Source organism: Elephantulus edwardii, unplaced genomic scaffold (genome assembly GCF_000299155.1).
Source record: "Elephantulus edwardii isolate Elephantulus edwardi_28Jun2011 unplaced genomic scaffold, EleEdw1.0 scaffold00093, whole genome shotgun sequence".
NCBI lineage: Eukaryota > Metazoa > Chordata > Mammalia > Macroscelidea > Macroscelididae > Elephantulus > Elephantulus edwardii.
In genome coordinates, this window is record NW_006399843.1 from 1,938,994 (window position 1) to 1,961,986 (window position 22,993).

General features: G+C 38.5%; 1 protein-coding gene across 1 annotated transcript in view; it reads left to right on the forward strand.

Moving 5' to 3' along the window:
• The window catches only part of SIK2 (salt-inducible kinase 2), a 165,104-nt gene that overhangs the window by 16,701 nt on the left and 125,410 nt on the right, over nucleotides 1-22,993 (forward strand). The window contains exon 3 of the mRNA XM_006890767.1: nucleotides 2,773-2,836. Within this exon, the coding sequence (XP_006890829.1) occupies nucleotides 2,773-2,836 (64 nt within the window). The remainder of the gene's footprint in view (nucleotides 1-2,772; nucleotides 2,837-22,993) is intronic.

Consider the following 22,993-nt stretch of genomic DNA (forward strand, 5'->3'; position numbering starts at 1 on the left):
AATATCCCAAGAACTGCCAAAAAACCAGACAGATATGTCTTGGGGAAAGTACAGACGAGTACTTCATGGAGGCAAGGATGACAAAGCTCTATCTCACATATTTTGGGCATGTTGCTAGGAGAGTCTTACTCCTTTGAAAAGGACCCCATCCTTGGAGATGAGTGAAAGAGAGAAAGACCCTCAATGAAGTAGATTGACACAGTGACTGCAACAGTGGACTCAAGTGTGTCAGAGATGATGAGGGTGGCACAGGATAGGACAGAGTTCTGATCTGTTGTTCACAGGGTTGTTATGAGTTGCCCTTGACACAACACCACCTAACAACTCTAGGCATAGGTAGTACCACTGAGGAAGAAAGATGTGGAGGTGTGTTCTCATAAATATCAGCCCTTAATAGCTCTGTGGAGTACAGTTCTAAGTCAGATCAGTTCCACAGCACTAGCTTTTTAATATGTGAAAAAAGAGTGGCAAGAGAAGCAGTTGAAAATTGTCTCATCTTGCCACCAGAAGCTCTGCTGGAGAAGGAGGGGGCAATCTCCTCCCATACCAGTCAGATCTGATTTGACGGTACACGTAAAAAAAATAATACAATAAAAATAAAAAGGAGGGAGGGAGGGAGGGAGGGAGGGAAGGAAGGAAGGAAGGAAGGAAGGAAGGAAGGAAGGAAGGAAGGGAAGGAGGGAGGGAGGGAAGGAGGGAGGGAGGGAAGGAAGGAAGGAAGATTGTCTCATCTTGAACCTATAAATTTATTTCCTTACTACACCACTGGACCAATTGGCAGCATCACGATGGATGGTGAAGAGATTAAGATTGTTAACAACTTTAGTCTGCTTAGCTCCACGGTCAATACTCTTGGCACCAGCAGCCAGGAAATAAAAAAAAACATATTGCAATGGGAAAGTCTGCTGTTAAGGACCTCTCCAGGGTACTGAAGAGCAAAAGGTCTCTCTGTAGACTAAGGTGCGTCTGATACAGGCCATGGTCTTTGCAATCACTTGTTATGCATCGGAGAGTTGGACAATGACTAGGGAGGATAGGAGAATTGATGCCTTTGAGCTGTGGTGCTGGAGAAGAGTATTGAATATACCATGGACTGCTAAGAAAACAAACAGATTCACCCTGAAGAGGGTTAAAGCAGGCTGCTCCTTGGAGGCAAGGATTCTGGGGCTTCCTCTGACATACTTTGGACATGTTGTAGGAGAGACAGGTCCCTAAAGAGGGACATCATGCTTGGGAGGGTGGAGGGACAGTGCAGAAGGGAAAGACCCTCTATGAGGTGGATTGATTCAGTGACTGGGGTAATCGAGATGGGTGTGTCAGAGGCAGTGCAATTGGCACAGGACAGAGGAAGGTTTAGGGCTGTTGTACATAGGGTCGCTATGAGTCGCAAGCGACTCGACAGCACATAACAACAACAACGTTAACTTCTTCAATATAGTTTGAAAATTGTAATTTGTGGCAGTGATACATTCTTAACTTAGACAAAAGAGTTTTTAAAAAATGTATGACAGTAGAACTGTGAAGAAACTTCTGAACATTATTTTAAAATTACTGCTCTTTGTGCAACATTAGAGCATTGTCGAAGGAACATCCATGCTAGACTAGCTGGGTTATTGGCCAGATAAACTGACTCTTACTTATTCTTTTCTTAGAGTCTATCATGACCACACAGAACTTTAATAGTCAGTGAAAGATTGTTAAAGATTGATCCTCGAAACTCCTGCTCTGCGTGGCATTATGTAAAGTCAATGTCCATGAAAGGTGCAGTAAAGAAATCAGATGACATACTGCATTGGGCATATCTACAGCAACAGACCTCTTTAAAGTGTTAGAAGCAGAGATGTCTTTCATGACTGAGGTTCACCTGATAGAGCCATGTTTTCAGTTGCCTCATGTGCATGCAAAAGATAGACAGTAAATAAGAAAGACCAAAAGAAAAATTGATGTGTTTGAATTATGGTATTGGTGAAGACTATTTAGTATACTCTGGACTTCCAGAAGAACAAACAAAACTGATTTGGAAAGAGTGCAGCCACAGTGTTCCTTAAAAACAAAGATGGATAAGAGAGTTCTGGTGGCCTAGTGGCAAGAAGCTGCACAACAATCCCAGATGTGCCTGGTTCGAATCCACCAGATGCTCTACTGGAGAAGGAGGGACAATCTCCTCCTGTACCTGTCAGATCTGATTTGATGGTACAATGCACAAAAAATAATAAAATAAAAAAATTTTTTTAAAAAAGCAAAAATGTCAAATCATTGTCTTACATACTTTGGACACATTCTCAGGAAGGACCAGTCTTTCGAAAAGGGCATCATGCTAAGTAAAGTAGAAAGAGTGTCAGCATGAGAGAAGACCCTCACTGAGGTGACAGACACAGTTGCTCAAACATAAACATGATTATGAGGGTGTACATGGCTGTACAGTGTTTTGTTTCTGTGTCGGAGCCTTCTGGGTAACCACAATGTCAGAGTCATGTGAGAATCTTATTAACATGTAAATTCTGATTGAACTAGAGTAGAGCCCAAGAGTCTGCATTCCCAACAGGCTCCTACACAATGATGCTGCTGCTAGTCCACAGAGCACACTTTGAGTAGCAAGAATCCAGATTTTTCATAAAAATAACACGGATATTATCAAGCTTATCAGTTTAACTAGTTTCTGAAATGTTCATAACTTCATTAGTAGTTTTTCTCATTTAGGAAGCCTCATTAAATGCTGTGGTAAATTACAGTCCTTTCCTACCAGACTAATAGAGAATTATTTTTCAATAGGTAATGGAGACCAAAAATATGTTGTACCTTGTGACTGAATATGCCAAAAATGGAGAAATATTTGGTAAGCTTTTTTCTTTCTGTTAATTCTTTTGCTTGTTTAAGAATTGATAATATGAAGTAGATATTTTAAAGCACTAAGATATTTTTAAAAAATACAGTAAGTTAAAAATTATGGAATATATTTATTATGGTGTTGGAAAAGAATTCTGAATGTTTCATGGACTGACAAAAGAGCAAACAGTCTGTCTTGTTTACAACCAGGATGTCCTTTAAAGGCAAGAATGGTGAAACTTGTTCTCACATAACTTTGGACATGTTATCAGGAGGGACCAGTCCTTAAAAGAAGCTATCATGCTAGGAAAAGTGAGGGAGAAGATATACTGTCAACGGTGACTGTAACAATGGGCTTGAGCATGTGGGATGTGGTCAGGGTGTTGCAGGATTGGGTAAGGTTCAGATCGGTTGTCTATAGGGTAACTATATAGCAACAACAATTAATTATATTTCCAATAGTGAAATAACTTCATTCCTTTTTATTTAAGAGGCTGACAAATTAAAAAAGCAGAGAGGGATGCTGTCTTATTTTATGGGCTCTTTTCTTTTCTCTTTTTACTTTTCCCCCCAGGGAAACAAATACTCATTGAGTTCCTGTGTCTCAAATATTGTGCAAGGTATTGGGGATACAAAACCTAAAATATAAACCAAGCTCACTGTTGTTTAGTCATTCATAGTGACCCTGTAGGATAGAGAAGGTTAAAAATGCCCCCATAAGGTTTTCTGATTTGTAAATTTCATGGAAGTGGACTGCCACTTCTGTCCTCAGTGGAGTGGCTGGTAAGTTTGAACTGCCAGACTTTTGATTATCAGCCAACTACTTTAACCACTTTTTACCAGGGCTTATTATTGGAGGTATAATGTTGGCTTAAATAAACACTGCCATTGTGGATCTTATAATTTAGTAGGATGTGAGCTACCTATCAGGAAGCTCTGGTGGGTAGTCCTTAGAGAGTTACACTGTTAGCCCAGAGGTCACATCTGTCTAGTGGTTCAAATCTTCCAGCAGCTCTGGAGGAGAAAGAGGGACAGTCTTTCCCCATGCAGTTTACAGCCTTAGAAACCCAGTGGAGGTTCAGCTTTGAGTCTCTTCCAGCTCAGGGGCAGTGAGTTTGGGCCTAACATACCTGTACGACCCCTTGAACATTCATTTCTTTTACTTTGCATTAACTCACTGCCTTAAAGTTGGTTTAGCTACCCTCCATCAGGTTTCTAAGATTTATAGGAGGAGACCGCTGACATTTTTCCCTTGGAACTACAGGTGGATTGAAGCTGTTGACCTTTGTGTTATGTTATGTACTAGGAGACCAGTGCTCTTAGTTTTTAAAGGCTGCATTGATAAAGAATTTATATACAATAAGGTATACATATTCACAGTACAAATTTAATAAATTTTGACACATACACTTATCTATAAAGCCAAAGTCTGTTTTACCTCCACTACCGAATACCCTTCCACAGGCAACTGTTGGTCTATTTCTGTCACTATAGATGACTTCGTAGCTTCTAGAGGTTTATATAAATGTAATTATATAATATGTAGCCTCTTTATGTCAAGCTTTTCCTTAGCATAGTCATTTTGAATTTTTTGTCGCACGCATTGAGATACAATTTCTTTTTATTGCAAATAATATTTTTATATGGAAATACTATAATTTGTTTATTCATAATTTGAATTGGTTTCAATTTTTGGGTATTATGCATAAGTTACTATGAATATTCATGTACAAGTTTTTAGTTTATCACAGTCTACCTTCAAGTACTATTTGGTATTTTCTATGTACTATTAGAATCTTCTACTAGTGATACTTCTATTTTGCCCCCATTTTACAAGATGTTCTTGTGGTACTATGATTATGGCATTTAACTGCTAAACAGTAAGTGTGTGGTTTAAAGCTACCAGTTGCCCCATGGAAAGAGATGAGGCATTTGGTATACAGCCTTGGAAATCCTGTGGGGCAGTTTGGTTCTGTCCTACAAGGAAGGTTTCTGTGGATTAGAATCAGCTCCAAGTAGTGGATTTGGGTTTTTAATTTTGAGCCTTTTTGCTCTGTTGTCATGTCTTTTATCTATTTTATCATTTACTAGTATTGTTATTTTAGTTTCAGTTCAGTTATCTTTTTAAAAAGATTCTGATACTAAGGGGTGAAAGCCATAGTTACCAATACAGTTACCATTTCTATATTCTTTTGTGTAGATGTATATTATCACCTCTGTCATTTTTTCTTTTGCCTGAAGCATTTTCTTTTGCAGTTTATGTCTGCTGTCTGCTGGTGATGAAACCTTTTAGCTTTTGTGTGTCTAAAATAATATAGTCTTTGTTTTGTCTTCATTTTTTCGAAGATATTTCCATTGGATATAGAATTCCAGATTGACAGTGGTTTTCTCTTAGTGGTTTTAAAGATGTTCTCATGTACATTGTTTTTGACAGGAAATATGTTACTATCATTTTCTCTGTTCATGTGTATACAATGTGATTTTTACTGATTGCTTTAAAGATTGTCTATGTATTACTGGTTTTCACAATTTGATTATGATATGCCTTCATTTTACTTTTTTCGTGACACTTCTGTTTTTAGTTCATTGAACTTGCTTTGAAATATATAATGTAGTTGTATAGATGGGGGAATTTCTGGAGGTGATCTAGAAAGAGAGAGAACAAGAAATAAAGAGACAGTGGGAGAGGAAAGTAAATGCAAAATCCCTGAAGCAGCAGTGTGATGTGCTCAAAGAGTTGTCGGCAGGACAATACAGCAGAGAGAAGCAAGGAAGAGGGAAAAGCAGAAGTGAAAAAGGGAGAAGAATGGTAGGAGCTGGTATCAGAAAATTAAGTGAGAAGCAGGAATTGGGGAGATCGTGTGACTTTGTGAGAAAGATGGGAAATCTCTTCTCTGATTTACAGCCTCTGAAAACCTACTGAAACATCATTTATGAGTCCGTCCCAATTCATTAAGTTTGAGGTATTTTTTTGTTTTGTACCATTGAGAGGACTTTGTCCATGCCTTGTATAAAATTGAGGGACTGGCAGAAAGGTGACATAAGTTACTTTCATGTTTTAAAGGCATCACTCTTGCTGCCATTTTGAGACTAGATTGTAGTGAGCATGGGTGGAGATAGAAGACCAGAAAGATGCACTTGCTGTAGTCTACGTGAGAGGCCATGAAGGCGCAGAGGAGAGAGGGAGCAGTGTAGATAGATAATGAGTAAGGAGAGGTTTGATCCAGAATATACTTTGAAGGTAGAATTAATAGGGGGTTTTGACAGATTAGGACTACCTCAGTAGTGCATATAGTTGGGGAAGAGACCAAAGTCTCACCTCCTTAGGCAGTTAAGCATTTAAAAATGTGAAACTAAGAGAAACCAGCAAAAGAAAAAAAAAAGAAAATGAGATGAGAGGAAAAGTCAGAATAGAAGGTCCCGGAAACCAGGTGAGAAAAGTGTTCTCAGGAGGAAGCAGTGAATACTTGTGTCAGATGCTGCTGGTGTTTCAGTAAAGATGAGGATGACAGCCATTGTTTTTGGCAGTTGGTAAGATCTATTCTGATGAAGCTAAACAGTGGCTAACTCTGAGAAGAATGGGAACCCCAGAACACTTGATTGTGCTTGTGTGAAACCTATACTTGGACCAGGAGGCAGTTGTGCAGAGTTGAACAGAGCAAAGAAACACTTCATGGTACCAAATCAGGAAAGGTGTATACCAGGGATGCATTCTAACTTCATACCTTTTCAATTTATGCGGAACAGATCATCCATGAGGCTGGGCTCTATGAGGAGGAATGTGGCATCAGAATTGGAGGAAGACTCATCAACCACTTGCATTATGCAGATAACACAGCCTTACTTGCTGAAACTGAGACGGACTTGAGGCATTTTCTGGAGAAGATGAAGTACTGTAGCTTTCAATATGGATTGAAGCTCAACATCAAGAAAGCAAAGATTCTCACCACTGGGCTGGTTGGCAGCATGATGATAGATGGTGAATATATGGAGATTGTTAACAGTTTTAGTTTGCTTGGTTCCACAATCAACATTCGTGGTACCAGCAGCCAGGAAATCAAAACACAAATTCCACTGGGAAAATCTGCTGTCAGAGACCTCTTCAGAATACTGAAGAGCAGTAGTGTCACTCTGGAGACTAAGATGCACCTGATCCAGACCATGGTCTTCACAATTACTTGCTGTGTGTCACAAAGCTGGACAGTGACTAAAGATGATAGAAGAAGAATTGACGACTGAGTTGTAGTGCTGGAGAAGAGTATTTAATATACCATAGACCACACCCTCTATGAGGTGGATTGATTCAGTGACTGGGGTAATCGGGATGGGTGTGTCAGAGGCAATGCGATTGGCACAGGATAGAGCAGGTTTTAGGGCTGTTGTACATAGGGTCGCTATGAGTCACAAATGATTCGATGGCACATAACAACACCACCAGGAGAACAAACAGGTTCATCTTGGAGAGGGTGAAACTAGGCTGCTTCTTGGAAGCAAGGATTCTGAAGCTCCGTGTGACACACTTTGGGCATGTTGCAAAAAGGGACCAGTCCTTGGAGAGGGATATCGTGCTTGGAAAGGTGGATGAACAGTGTAAGAGAGGAATACTCTCAATGAGATGGATTGAGTCAGTGTCTAGGGTAACGGAGATAGGTGTGTCAGAACTAATGAGGTTGGCTCAAAATAAAGCAGGGTTCTGAGCTCTTGTACGTAAGGTCACTGTGAGTTGCAAGCACCTTGAAGACACATGACAACAACTGAAAGCTAAATTGAAGATAGGTACATCTTGCTTGAAAAGATAGAGGGTCAGCAAAGAAGAGGAAGACTCCCAATGAGATGGATTGACACTGTGACATCAGTGATGGGCTCTAATGTCTCAGAGATGATGAGGATGGCACATGATAGCACTCTTACAGGTTGGTCTTTCGTAGAATCCCTGTGAGTCAAATTCAACTTCATGAAACAAAAAGAAGAGCAAGGACAAGAATGAACAAGAGCAAATAAAAAATGGAAATATTAGAGCAGACTAGGCAACTTTAGAGAGCCCTGGTGACCTAGTGGCAAGAAACTACTCTGCAATCCTGAAGGCACATGGTTCGAAGCCACCACCAGCTGCTCCCCCGGAGATGGATGGACAGTCTCCTCCTGTGCTCTGTAACTGCCTCTGAAGACCTGCCAGAGGGTCTGCTATGGGTAGGTTCCTACTCAATGGTAAACAAAAACAGGCAATTTTGAAGGTGTTCTCCAAAAAAGAGAAATGAGGCCATAAGAGGCAGTGGAATCAAGAAGGTTGGGTTTTTTTTAAGATGATGAGAAAAATAGCTATTTTTCCCATTCTCTCTGAGCCCAAGGGCTAGGCCAGTTTCATAGAGTTGTAAAGCACGTAACTCAGTGTCTAGCATATACTAATTACTCAGCTGCTCCTCCTTCATCCTCCTTACTCTTTGGGAGACAATGTTCTGAGCACAACTTTTGTTTGTTTTTGATGAGATGGTTATCTTCTGTTTCTGAAGATTGAGTGGAAATTTTCTTAGGAATGTGAAATTATAAAAGATAAGTTTACAAAGGCAAAAAGTAGCTTGCAAAATCCCTTTCTAAAAGTTTTAAAAAGTCTTTACCCAGTGGAATATTTTAGAAACATTAGGCTGAAGTTTTATAAGTAAATAGAAAGGTCTATTACATACTTGTTATTCGTTTTTCACGTATCTCTGAAAATGGAATATTCTGACTTGCTAAACCTTTGAGTAGGGCTTAGTATTGCATTGCTTTATAAAATTTGGAGACTCTTTGATGTAGTGACTTTTATTATATGAAATTTATTTCTAATTTGAGACACTTTGAGTACATGTGAAATTAAAGTTCTAAAAAGAAGAATGTAGTGTAGATAGAAAAACAGGATAGTGAATTAATGCTAGTTTATTTTCTTTTCCACTCTAATACAGTTAATTTCTTGAGCACTGAAGAATACCAGAAATATATTTTTATTTTAAAAGACAATATAAGCTTTGGATTAGCCATCACTGTTTCAGAATGGAAGAATTTCAATTTTTACAGAATTTGAAGATAATCTAATCTTCTTTTATTTTCTCTATGCCATCCAGTATATAGCCCAACTTTATCTGTTCTCACAAAACTATTTATCCCTTTTATTGATCCAGCTTCATCTTTTATAAAGCTATCTAAGCTTGGGACTTTTGAACTCTCAGAGCAAAGGAAATTTTAAATCCTGTCTATTCTACCTCTGTAAATCTCTTCCACTGAAGTACCTTTTTCTCTTTGTTGTTGTGTGCCATTAAGTCAATACTGACTCACCACATCCATATATGACAGAGTACAGCTGCTCCAGAAGGTTGGCTGTAATCTTTGCTGCAGCAAATTTGCCTGTCTTTTCTTCCATGGAGTAGCTGGTGGCTCAAACCCCCACCTTTCCATAGTCCCCAAGCTCTTGACCATTACACTGTCAGAACTTCTCTTTTCAGTAGGCTTCACTAATGCCTCAGTTCAGAGTTTTTGTTATCTTTTATTTTTATCATGCAGTCATCTGCTAGTTATCTTATTTGACACTACCCCTAGCATTATCTTTCTAAAACATAAACATGGCCATGTTTCTTATCTTTATTCTGTGAATTCTATAATGACCATTAATTACTTAAAAAGCAGTTTTGTAACATGCAGTTCATATAAATGGTTCATATGTGAGAAAGAAATTGCTCGGTCCTGGGTCTTATTCATTTTCTCTGCCGTACTTGAGCCTATTGTTGAAGTTACTGTCAGTCCATCTTCCTGAGGGAGTAGATGTGCTCCAAGGTAGCGAGATAATAAAAATATATATGAAAGTGTAAGTGAATTTTGAATGAGAAATGGTTTAAATCATTTGGAGACTTATATGGAAGGTGGGAAACCACCACCACCCCCCCAAAAAAAAATAAGAACCTCATCATTTTTTTAGTAGTAACCAACTTGGCTGACCCTCTAGGAGGTTTCCAAGGCTGTAATTCACACAGTAGAAGATTGCTCATCTTTCTCCTAAGGAGCTGCTGGTGGATTCAGACCTTTGATTTAGGAGCTTAACACCTGTGAATTTTACTACCTAATCTCCCTGTATGGAAAAGAACCATATAAACAGCATTGAGCCATGTGCTTTGAACTGCATATTAAAGTTTATCTTTTATGTTTATCATTTTGGAATTTCTCCATGTTTAACTTGACAAATAGTCCTTTATTGCCTCCTATGTGCCAGAGAGTAACAATATTTTCTTTATTTCTTTGGTCAGACGGGGTTCATTCTGTTGTATGGAGGAGCCTAATATCAACAACAACAGCTTTTAATTCATTTGACCATATGTCATACCCAGTGTTCTTGAAAAATGACTTGCAGTCAAATCCCTCTGTTTCCACAGCCATCAGCCTGATCTAGGCTTTTATCACATCATGTCTTAATTAGAAAAAGACTTCCTCTTAGCTTTTACTATGCCTCTGTTTCTTTCCCAGTCGTTCTAATACCTGCCTAATCTTCCTATAGTAATATTTGTCTTATAACACTATTTGTCTTATAACACTATTTAATAACCTTTTGTAAAAATGGCCTGGCAGAGGGCATCTGACCACCTCTGATAAGGGGATAGGAAAAAAAATCAAGATCATAGCCAGAGACTGCTTTCTGTGAGGTGAAGGTGCAGACATGCTTCTATTCTACCCTCTAACCTTTTCACCAACTTTGACACCAGCTATCCCTTGTCAGCTATCCCTTCCACAGTACTTGTGCTCTGCTTTTCTGCTGCATTTGATAATTTCTTACATTGACTACAAAAAACTAACAAACTAGATTCACAGATATGGAATTTATTAGGAATTATCAGGATCAAGAATGACTCAGGATACAGTTATGTGGTTCAGACAGCTTTCAGCCTAAAGCCCTCAACCCCTCTGCCTGACCTTTGTCTTGCTCTGGCAAGTGTTATAAAGCTCTTCAAGAGCCTAGGGCACTCTTTTCACCCGCAAGCCTTCACCTAAATGTATTCCACTTTGTTGTTCAGTAGATTGGTGAGTTTTGCTCTGAGGACAAGTATCTAAAAGTACCCCACTCCTCTAGCATGTCTCCTTCCCACAGGCTCTCAGCTCTCTATCTCAGTGGCCTAGAAGGACCACTCAGCCACTGCACACTGGGCTCCTGGTTGTGATAACTGCTGTTTCTCTACTGTGTTGCACTGTTCCTTGTGTTATTATTGCACATGCTCTTTCTCTCTGTCTCCTGGGTCTAAGAAAGATTCTCGGTGCCAGGACCGCAGGTCCAAAGGATATGCTCTAATCCTATCTCTTGTTGGTGGGGAGATCTCCATTAGTTTCTCTGCCTGCTTGTAGGCTGACTGATTTTGAAGTGTAGCCGGATGACAAAACTGACCAGTCCCTCATTAAGGTTCCATGTACCATATTTGCATGTCCTGCCTCCACAGAGTCCTGTTTGCATTTTTAACAAACAAGTGGTCCAGTTTCCTTGGTGGATCACAAATAACCTCATTTGCATAGTTCTACCCTGTCATGTGGTGGGAATTAAAAGACTGTTTGGAAAAGCTGTATAAGAGTGAACTATCAGCACCTTTACTCAACTTGTTATTCCTTATTGGATAAAATTCAAACTCCATCATCTGGAGTTAGCTTCACTAAGTAAATAGATCTACCAAACTATCCCTTGTCTCTAAAAAAACCAAACCCACATCTACAAGTCATTTCTGACTCATAGTGACCCTCCATCCAGGCTGGAATTCTTTGTAGAAGATTGCCATCCATCTCCCACAAAACATCTGATAGATTTGAACTGCTGACTCTTTGGTTCCTAGGTCAAAATGTTACACACTATCCCACCAGGCCTCTTTAATTCTTTGTATAGGTCTACTGATAGTTCTAAGCTTTGAACAACAAATTACACACTATACTCTCCAAACTAAAACAAAAAGCAAAACCTCAAATTCATTGCCTTTGGATCAGAACCAACTTATCACAGACCCTCCATCAGGTTTTCAGAAACTATAAATTGCAGTAAAATATGGGAAGTGGCCCTTATTTTTCCCTCAGAACTTCTAGTACATTAAAACCACCAGAGAGGTCCCCTGTTTTGGTTAACATTGCAACTTTCTACAGAATTTGCCACCTATTTGTTTTAGTAAACAACTTAATGTTTCTTATTTTTAATTTTATTAATGTGTCCCACCTGAATTTCAGAATCATCTCAGGAACAGGTTTGAGGCCTTGAACACTAATGAGCGAAGACCAGATGAGTTGTGGGAGGATGTCAAAGGTATCCAGGAAGAGTGCAAACGGTCATTACAAAGACAGAAGAGGAAGAAAAGACCAAAATGGATGTCAGAAGAAACTCTGAAGATTGCACTGGAGCATAGAGAAGCCAAAGCGCAAGGAAGAATTCAAGATACTAAAGAGCTGAACAGAAGATTCCAAAAGGCAGCTCGGAATGACAAAGCAAAACACTGCAATGAAATGTGCAAGGAGCTAGAGTCAGAAAATCAAAAGGGCCGAACTCGCTCAGCATTTCTTAAGCTCAAGGAACTGAAGAACAAATTCAAACCTAGAGTTGCTATAATTAAGGATGCTTTGGGCAGAATATTAAATGATCCAGGAAGTATTAAAAGAAGATGGAAGGAATATACTGAGTCATTGTATAAAAAGGAATTGGCAGATACAGAAGAATTTAGTGAAATAACGTATGAGCAAGAGCTTATGGTGATGAAGGGAGAAGTTCTAGCTGCTTTGAAGGAAATGGCAAAAAATAAAGCCCTAGGAATAGATGGTATACCAGTTGAAGTATTTCAGATAACAGATGTTGCCCTGGATGTGCTCACCAAGTTGTGCCAAGAAATCTGGAGAACAACCACTTGGCCAACTGACTGGAAGAGATCTATATTTGTTCCCATTTCAAAGAAGGGTGACCCAACTGAGTGTGGAAACTACAGAACAGTGTCATTGATTTCACATGCAAGCAAGATTCTACTGAAGATTATCCAAAAACTACTGGAACAGCACATCAGCAAAGAATTGCCGGAAGTCCAGGCTGGGTTTAGAGGGGGTCGTGGTACTAGGGATATTGTTGCTGATGTTAGATGGATCTTGGCTGAAAGCAAGGAATACCAGAAGAATGTCTGTGTTTCATTGATTATGCAAAGGCATTTGACTGTGTGGATCATAACAAACTGTGGCTGACTCTGAGAAGAATGGGAATCCCAGAACATTTAATTGTGCTAATGCGAAACCTATACTTGGACCAAGAGGCAGTCGTCAGAACAGAGCAGGGCAACACTGCATGGTTCAAAATTGGGAAGGGTGTACGCCAGGGATGCATCCTGTCTCCCTACCTTTTCAACATGTATGCAGAGCGGATTATCCGGGAGGCTGGGCTCTATGAGGAGAATTGTAGCATCAGGATTGGTGGAAGATCTATTAACAATCTGCGTTATGCAGATGACACAACCCTGCTTGCTGAAACTGAGGAGGACCTCATGCACTTGCTGCAGAGGGTCAAGGACTGCAGCCTTCAGTATGGACTGAGGCTCAATGTCAAAAAGACAAAGATTCTCACCCCTGGACCAATTGGCAGCATCAGGATGGATGGCGAAGAGATTGAGATTGTTCACAGCTTCAGTTTGCTCGGCTCCACAGTCAACACTCTTGGCACCAGCAGTCAGGAAATCAAAAAGCGTATCACGATGGGAAAGTCTGCTGTTAGGGACCTCTCTAAAGTACTCAAGAGCAACGGTGTCTCTCTGGAAACTAAGGTACGCCTGATACAGGCCATGGTCTTTGCAATCGCTTGTTATGCATCAGAGAGTTGGACAATGACGAGGGACGATAGGAGAATTGATGCCTTTGAGCTGTGGTGCTGGAGAAGGGTACTGAATGTACCATGGACTGCCAGGAAAACAGATTAATCTTGGAGAGGATTAAACCAAGCTACTCCTTTGAGGCAAGGATTCTGGGGCTTCGTCTGACTTACTTTGGACATGTTACCAGGAGGGACAGGTCCTTGGAGAGGGACATCATGCTTGGGAGGGTGGAGGGACAGCGCAGGAGGGGAAGACCCTCTATGAGATGGATTAATTTGGTGACTGGGGTAATCGGGATGGGTGTGTCAGAGGTGGTGTGGTTGGCGCAGGATAGAGCAGGGTTTAGGGCTGTTGTGCATAGGGTTGCCATGAGTCGAAAACGACTCGACGGCACATAACAACAACAACAACAAATGTGCCTGCCTTATTTTTTCTGTGTTCTACATTTTTCCTTTTATAAAAGTTAGGCATGAACTAATCTAAAGGATCAGATAATTTTGTAAAGTTTGTTACCAAAAAATTCATCTCTCCTCCTCATCTTTCTTTTCTCCTCTTCACCTCTTTTGGCTGATTGGTTTATCTTCAGTTGTCTAAATAATAACCACTCTGAATTTTTCTGTTTTAGACATAATGTATTGAATTTCTTTTGGATACCCCTCCACTTTCACCTTCACTCCACTATTATACATAAGAGACAGTGGTTTAGAAAGGCATCTAAGGACCAGTTTGTTGTGTAATATTTTTGTTATTAGGATAAGGGATTTGAATGTTTGTGTTAAACTAGACTTAAGTGAACTAAAAGGTGATGATGAACAGAGAGATGGCAGTGTATATAGGACGTTATTTCGGAAGAAAAATCCAGCACTAACAGGTAGTTTCGAGTAGAAAGTATGTAGCTTAGGTAGAAAGAGGCTTTTTGGGAGGCTGTTTTAATTGTCTAGGTGTGTGATGGGATTATGATGCTACTTGCCAGAATAAAGAGGAAAGATTTTTTTATGACAAGAGACATTTCCAGTTATTAAAAAAAAAGCTAACATTTATTGAGCATTCTTATTTTTATGTTGTATCTGTTTAGAGTCATTTACATGATTGATTTCTTTAAACCTCCAGAAGATTCCATGGGTTTGTCCAGTCATACAGCTAATAAGTGGTAGCGTCTGGTTTGAACCAGGCATTTCTAGGGTCTATACTTGTTATATAAATTTTTGTAATATTACTACCTCTTCAAAATTTGTATTGACTGAGTAAAAATCAGAATTTAAAGTAAGACTGGAAGAATGCTGATGATGTGGTTCTGTGCATAGAAAGATCTGAGTAGAATATTAGTTTTAAATGTTGGAAATAATATCAGAATATTTGATATAGGCTGTTGACAGTTGTGATAGGGAAATGAGTGACATCCAGTAGTTTAAATTTGACAACAAAAAAGACAAACAACTCAGTTTTAAAAAGTAAGGGATGCTTCAGTAACATAGCCATTAAGCATACAAAAAAGTACCCATTAGTCATCAGAGAAATGCAAATTAGAAACCACAGTGAGATGACATTTCATTGCACACCAACTTGTTGTTAATTGCCGTCAAGTCTAGCACAACTTAGTGACCCTATCAACAAAAGGCCTGAAGCCCCTCTATAACCATTGACATTTATCAAAGTTCACAGAGTTTTCAGAGGTATGCTGTTAGGAAGTGGATTGTTAGTGGGGATGTAGAATGGGTTAACCACTTTGGAGAAATGTTTTGCCGTTTTCCTATAAAGTTAAAGCATACATCTGCCCTGTAACTCAGCAATCCCACTTCTACATATTTACCTAAGAAAAAAATGAAACATGTTGATAAAATGACTTGCACAGAAATGTTCAGACAAGGCTTTATCATAGTTACTCAAAGCAGAAGCAACCCAGGTGACTATCAATAGGTTATTGTTAGGTGCAGTCGAGTTAGATCTGAACCTTTCCTAATCCTGCCCCATCCTCACAATCTCTCACTTGTCAGTCACTGAGTCAGTCTTTCTTGCTTAGGGGGCTTCCTCTTTCTTTCCCCTTCCCCTCCCATTTCCCAACTTGACATCTTATTCCAAGGACTAGCCTCCACTGGAAACATGGCTAAAATATGTGAGGTGAAGTTTCACCATCCTTAGCTCTAAGGAGCACCCTGTTTGCACTTCCTTCAAGACAGATGTAGTTTTTTTCTTTTGGCACTTTATAGAATACTTTTCTCCAACATCACAGCTGAAAGGCATAGATTGTTTTTGTCATCCTTGTTCATTTTCAAACTTTCAGATGCATAGGAAGCAATTCAGAGTACTATGGTTCTTACTAGTGGTAAGTGCACATCATTCAAATCCGCTAGTTGCTCCGCTGGAGAAGAATGGAAAATCTCCTCCCTTGCAATTAATGAAAACCCACTGGAGGGTCAGCTATGGGTTGGTTCTAAATAGACAGCACACAACATAGGTAGCAGTGAAGGGTTTATGATAGAGTCATAGTAATTAGTGTTTTCTAATCCAGAAAGAGGAAAAGTAGATGTTATGAATGACCACGATAGAGGACTGCGGTGGGGGGAGGTCAGATACATGTAGGAAAGACTGTGGTCAGGGAGGTTAGATCTAAAGTTACAGAACATGAATTCCAAGTTCAGGAGGAAGATAAGTGAAGTGCAAGGTCTTGTGAGTTGGAATACAACAGTGAAGAGACACAAGGTTATGCAAAACATAAAATACTTTCTGGCAGGAAAAAAATCTTATGTAAAATATTAAAACTGTCACCTTGTGTCTGTGTGTAACTTCTAGCAGTCTGCTTGCTTTCAAGTTCTGTTCTATCCTGCGCCATCCTTATACTCCCTGACACAGAAGAGCCCATTGAAACAGTCACCGTATCAATCCACCTGGTTGAGGATCTTCCTGTCCTTCACCAACCCTCCACCTTTCCCAGCATCATGTCCTTCTCTAAAGAATAGCAACGTGTCCTAGCAACATGCCCAAAGTATGTGAAGTGAAGCTTCATCATTCTTGCCTCCAAAGAGCACTCCAACTGCTGAGCAAATTATCCGAGAAGCTGGACTCTATGAGGAGGAGTGTAGCATTAGGATTGGAGGGTGACTCATCAATAACCTGTGTTATACAGATGACACAACCTTGCTTGCTGAAAGTGAGAAGGACTTTAAGCATTTGTTGCAGAAGATCAAGGCATGAAGGCTTCAGTATGGATTGCATATCAATGTCAAGAAGACCAAGATTTTTACCACTGGACTGATAGGCAGCATCATGATGGATGGAGAGGATATTGAAATTGTCAGCAGCTTCATCTTGCGTGGATCCACAGTAAACATCATTGGTACCAGCAGTCAGGAAATTAAGAGATGCATTGCACTGGGGAAATCTGCAGTTAAGGATTTTTCAAAATTGAATAATAATTATGTCAGTTTGAAGACTAAGGTGCATCTGATTCAGGCCATAGCCTTTGTGATTACTAACTGTACATCTGAGATCTGGACCATGAATGAGAATGACAGAAAAAGAGTTGATGCCTTTGAGCTGTGATTGTTGGAGAAGAGACTGACTGAAAGAAGAAGTATAAATAAGAGTAAAGAAATGAATAAAATAATACATAGAAGAGTAGAAAAGGAAGAAGTAAAGGAACATAGTGATCCAGGCAGTAAGGGCCTAACAGCTTCAGATTTGGCTGTAAATTTTCTGGCAGTCAAAATAGAAACAAGGTATAGTCATTTATAGAATTTCATATAAGAAAAAGAAAGTTCCCTGCTTCTCCAAGAAAGCAAAATTTTCTCTATAGGAAATTTTAAAAGAAACTTTTCCTTGAAGGTTTCTTATCTTGTGATGGTGTTTAATGCCAGGGCCTCTATTCTGATTGATAGTGACCTCATGTAACAGTAGAATTTTGTTCTGGGGTTTTTCTGAAGTCTTTTTTTTTTTTAAGTTTGTAATTGGTTTTCATACAAGAATTCATTTACATTGTGCCTGTTCATATACATTGTTTTTCAGAGTCCCTCATTTATATTGTATTTCATACAATCATTCATATGCACAGTATGCCAAAGAATTACCATGGTGCTATGCCTTTTACACCTTCTTTTCAAGTGCTCTTGAGTCTTTCCCATGCCTTTCTCCTCCCCCTAACTTATCCACTAACCTCTGCTATCCCAGTGATTTACACCTTTCCTTTTTTCCTCCCCCTTCTCCCTTTCCCCTTCCCTTCTTGTACATCTTACTAATTAGCCTTATATTTTTATAATAGTATTTGTCTTTATGAGACTGAGTTAGTTCCCTCTGCATAATGTGCTCTAGATTCTCTCATGTTATATAGTATTTTACAAATCACTATTCCTTAGTGCTGCATTGTATTCCATTGGGTATATGTACTACAATTTCTCAGTCCATTTTTTTGTTGATAGACATTTCAGATGTTTGCAGTTTTTTATGCTATTGTGAGTAACAACTGCTATGAACATAGGTGTGCATAGACTGAAGTCTTTATGGAAGCAGATTATCAGCCTGGTCTTTCTCCTGTGAAGTAGCTAGGTAAATTCAAACCACCAACTTTTTTTAGTTAGCAACCAAAGATTTAACCAGTGTATCAGCAGCAATTTCTTATAATAAATGTTAGGCAGGTTTTCGATTTACATAAAAAATCTGATCTTATTAAAACTTCCAGAAGGTTCCATTACTTTTGGAATAAAATCTAGGGTCCTTAACAGGGCCAATAAAGCTCCTTCTGTACCCTGGCCCTAGAAACAGTAGCATTTAACTATATCCCAGTCATTGTGCTAAGTCCTGTACATATCATTAATTTTCTCAAAAACCTTAAGATGGTTACTTATTTATATCTTCATTTAATGGTAGAGAAAATTGAGGAACAGAGAGTTTAAATTATTTCCCCAGTCATAAAGCAAATGAATAGATAAATGGCATAACCAAAATTGAGCCACAGTCCAGTTTTAGAACCTGAAGTTACAACAAATGCACTGTAGCCTTCTTTCAAGTTCTTTGAACCTTTTCTGTCTAGGTGTACTTTTCGTGCCATTAGTTTTGCCTAAAGGGGTATGTGCAGCCCTCTTAAGCATATTTAGTTGCCTTGAATCTTGATTCATTTTTTAATATGTTGTTTCCCCTCGAGTTGGAACTGACCCATACCTCCAGGGGTTTTCAGAGGCAGTTATTGGCATGGGAGGAGATTGCTCTACTTCTTCCTAGAGCAACTGGTGGATTCAAACCACGTGCCTTTTCAGTGTCAGTGCATCTCTCCTTAGCACTGAGCCACCAGAATTTGTTACCACAGGCAAAGATTAAACATTTAACTTTTGTTCATTATTGTTGGTATAGCTATTTATTCCATATGATATATTGAGTAGGTTAGTATCTGTATTTCCTCAACTTAAATCAAGTTAGAATTTGAACTCACAGTTGTAATACTTTGGAAGCTTGCCATATCTAATTGTCTCCCACAAAACTCATAATTAGGCTGATCTCCATTGTGATTCCCAAGATAGAACATGCAAATTCTGAATAAAAAGCTGTCCTCATGATGATCTGGAACCCTAGAAAGTCCTTTGCCCAGTACAAAAACTCTATTGTTGTTCTAAATATAAAGTCCCCTCTCTTGAATAAAATCTTAATGCTATCTGCTTTGTGCCAGCTGGAAGACACATAACAATTTTGATTTCTTTTATGAAATAATGCACTGTTCCCTGCACAAGTCACTTTAAAATTTATCTATTTACTACTTTTCATGCTTACTTATTTTCTTCACATACAGTTTTTTTTCTCTTTTAGATTATCAGCTCCTCAAAACATTTTTATAAATACCTATTGAAGTAAATTGTGTAATGGTCTACTTTTGCCTCTTAGACCCTGTTTACTTTAGAGAGTCAACAGGAGAACACTGCCAGGTTAAGCAGTTTGAGGTACTTCTTTGTGCACTTTTTGAGAGTACTTTTCTCTTGGTTTATTCTTCAGGAGATAAACATAAATGAGGAAATGCTAACTGCATCAAGGCCGAAAATTGGCTTCCTGTGGAATACTGAGTAGTTTTTGAGCAGTTACTGGTAGTTAACACCCTGCAGTTATGCATCCTTCCAACTCCCACTTCTACTTAAAATAATTCATTGTTCAGAATATAATACTAAATAAGTGCTTAAAGTCTGAGTAACTAGTTTTCAAAATCTTACATAGCTTTGATGCTTTTATCTGAAGGGTACTGTCTTGATCTGACAGCATGGAATATTTAATGGCAAATAAATTTAATGCAGAGAACTTGGGCTATTTGTAAAGTTTGAGCTGTTTAAATTTTCTTTTGGAATCCCTGATGTGGTTAGTGAAATAATTTAAGATTCCTATATTATTTAAGTCAGTTTCTAATATTTGTCCATGTGGTCACGTGCAGAAAATGGTGCAAAACTCTAGGGTGGTCACCTCCAGACAATTTGGGCACTGTTCAAACAATTAAACCGGCAGTCAGCAGATTCCGGCCTGGTAATTAAATTACCCAGGGCCTTTGTTTTCAGATCCTTGCTCCTTGATATGCTGTGTCTTTCCTAGCCAAGCATGTGCCTGAGGTTTGATTCATTTCCTGTCTTTCCCTTTCAGTAGTAACATATTGGGAGACTGGCTGTAGTGACTGAAAAAGAGCTTTGTTTTAGTCAAAGTACCTTTAGACTCTTGGTTACTCAGAGAGGACTGAAGAATAATGTTTGTGGCTTATGATTACTGTCTTAACAGCCTGAAGGTTGTGTTTAAAGGTAGTTCATTTGCCTTCTATTAGAAGTTTAAATAAACTTTGAAGGTTAATTCACTTTGTATAGTCACTCTGATTCCAATTTGTTTTAATTTATATTTAAAAAATTACTTTTTTTTAGATTTTCATGAAAGTTTATAAAGAACTTGGATTTCTATTAATTCATTGTTGCACATTTTCTTCCCTGTTCCCCTTCCTCACAAGTTCACTTTTTCCTTTGGGAAAAAAGTTCTTTCATTCTTATACAGTCCCATTATTCCCCACCCTCTCCCCCTCACCGACCACTTTACTATGCAACTCTTATTCTGGACTCTTGTCATGCCAATAATACCTAATCATATATTCCTTTTATATAGTTCTCTCCTTCGTCTGTTTCAATACCATATACATTATTTATCCTCTCTTTTCTTAGTTTCTCCCCAACCATCTTATCAGTCCTTTTCTATAACAGTGGCATTATTCCGTATTCATCCTTTTGTGACTGAGATATTTCACTCAACATAATGTCCTCCATGGTCACCCATTTTGTATATTTCATGAGTTCTTTGTTTTTCAGTGCTGCATAATAGTCCATTGTGTGAATATACCATAGCTGCTTTATCCATTTCTTTGTTGATGGCCATTTGGGTTGTTTCCAACTCTTTGCTGTTGTGAACAAAGCAGCAATAAACATTAACACAATAAAATTACTTTTAACCAGGGTTTCAGTTGTTGTATTGCATAATGACTGCCCTCATTCTCAGTTTCTTCTAACACTGCTTTACTTCAACCTGTTATTTCTCACTTGAATTCTTTCAACAGTCTAAGATCTCTTTGCTTCCAGACTTGCCTCTCTACTAATCCATCTTCTGCATGGGTGTCAAAATGATCTTTGTAAAATACAGATCTGATTGTCATTTTCCTGCTTAAAATATGTCTGGGATTCTCCACTACCTCCAGTATAAAATCAAAACTTAGTATAAAACTCATGTAATTATATGAACCCTATCTAATCATATCCCAATCACATGTTACAGATGCCTCATTAATTAAACGTTAAGGCAACTGCCGTGCATATGTTGCTGTCACATGTATAAAGATGTCAATATAAAAAGATAACAGATTGATGTGTATTTTGAAATATGTAGATGTTGGATTCATGCAGATAAAATTAGACTGATCTTTGACGTGAAAGTTGGTATCTGATCATAGGAATTTTTGTTAGACCTGTGTAACAGTTACCTCTGCAGAGGCCAGATATAATCAGATTGTTTGAAAATCTTTGTAGTTGTTAGTAACCCTTTAGAGAAATTAGTAACTGTGAGAGAGCCAGCATGATTAATAATTTAGAAGTTTTTGCTTTCCCTCATTTTGTTTAAATGGAGTCAAATTATAAAGAAAAGGAGTGACTTTCACCCAGACCACGATAAAGTGTTAAAAAAAAATAGTAAGGTCTGCTAGTCCTAATTCTGTCCCTAATTTTTAGTATAAGCCCTTTTGGCCAATCTATATAATATGTCTAAGCCTCAGTGACTTCTGAAAGTGAGGAGAGTTGTATGAGTCAGTAAGTGCTGTGTCTTTAAGACTGACTAGTGCTAAGGATTTTGGAGGTTTTTTGTATACTTTTTTGAGCGGCATGATCACGGTACTAGAGGAATTCATAGGGGTTTTTTTATGCCTGCAAATCTCAATAAATACATTTCAGCTTTTGCACATACATTTGGTGAATGAAATTAATTTGTAAGTAGTCATTAAGTAGTTTTTAAACTTCATGTGTTTAAAACTATAAGCATATTAGGTGTTAGTGAAATAGACAAGTTTCTGAAAAGCAGTCCCGTTTTCCTGTTGACTCCTATTTTAATTTCAGATATCTCCTGCTTATTATTGGCAGGCTGCCTTTAGTTGTGGTTCAAAGCTGCCATTCTGTGCTGTGAACAGAGAGCCGCTCCTCTGTCTGGCAGCTGCAGCTCTGCTCCAGTGAAGGGGGGAGAGGGAAGCAGGAGTTATTCTCATCTTGGCCATAAACACACCCAGCCGAGTTCTATTAATGTGAGCCTTTTAGAAGTCTGTGTTTGATTTGTCCTCTAGTTTTGTTTCTTTCAAAATGAATTTTTATTAAATGAATCATTGTATTATGGAATTTCAATAAGATTGAATTAATTCAGAGGAAACCCGTTCTGTTTGTCAAAAAGAAGAGCCTCAAGTGTATTTTATCTAGGTTTCCTACTTAGGATAAAAGGTGAAAATCTGAGTCTATACAGTAGGTGTATTTTCTATCTTGGAGGATATCCTCTGTGTTTTCAGATAAGGATATGAAAAACTATGATATAAAACCTATGATAAACTTTCCAAGACCTTATAATCCTGAAAATACTTTAACTTGATCCTTATTAATGAATGGATGATCTTATTGCTGCATAGTCTACTTTTGGTCAGCAGTGCAACACACTATGGACTATGCTATCAGAGCTCCTGGTCATCTCTTGCCTACTTTTATAAAGTTATTTTTCTTTCTTTCAAAGAATATATTATTTGTTAAGGATATATTATGTGCCATATGCTATTCTGGGTGCTAAGAATACATCAATGACCAAAGTTTTGCCCTCTG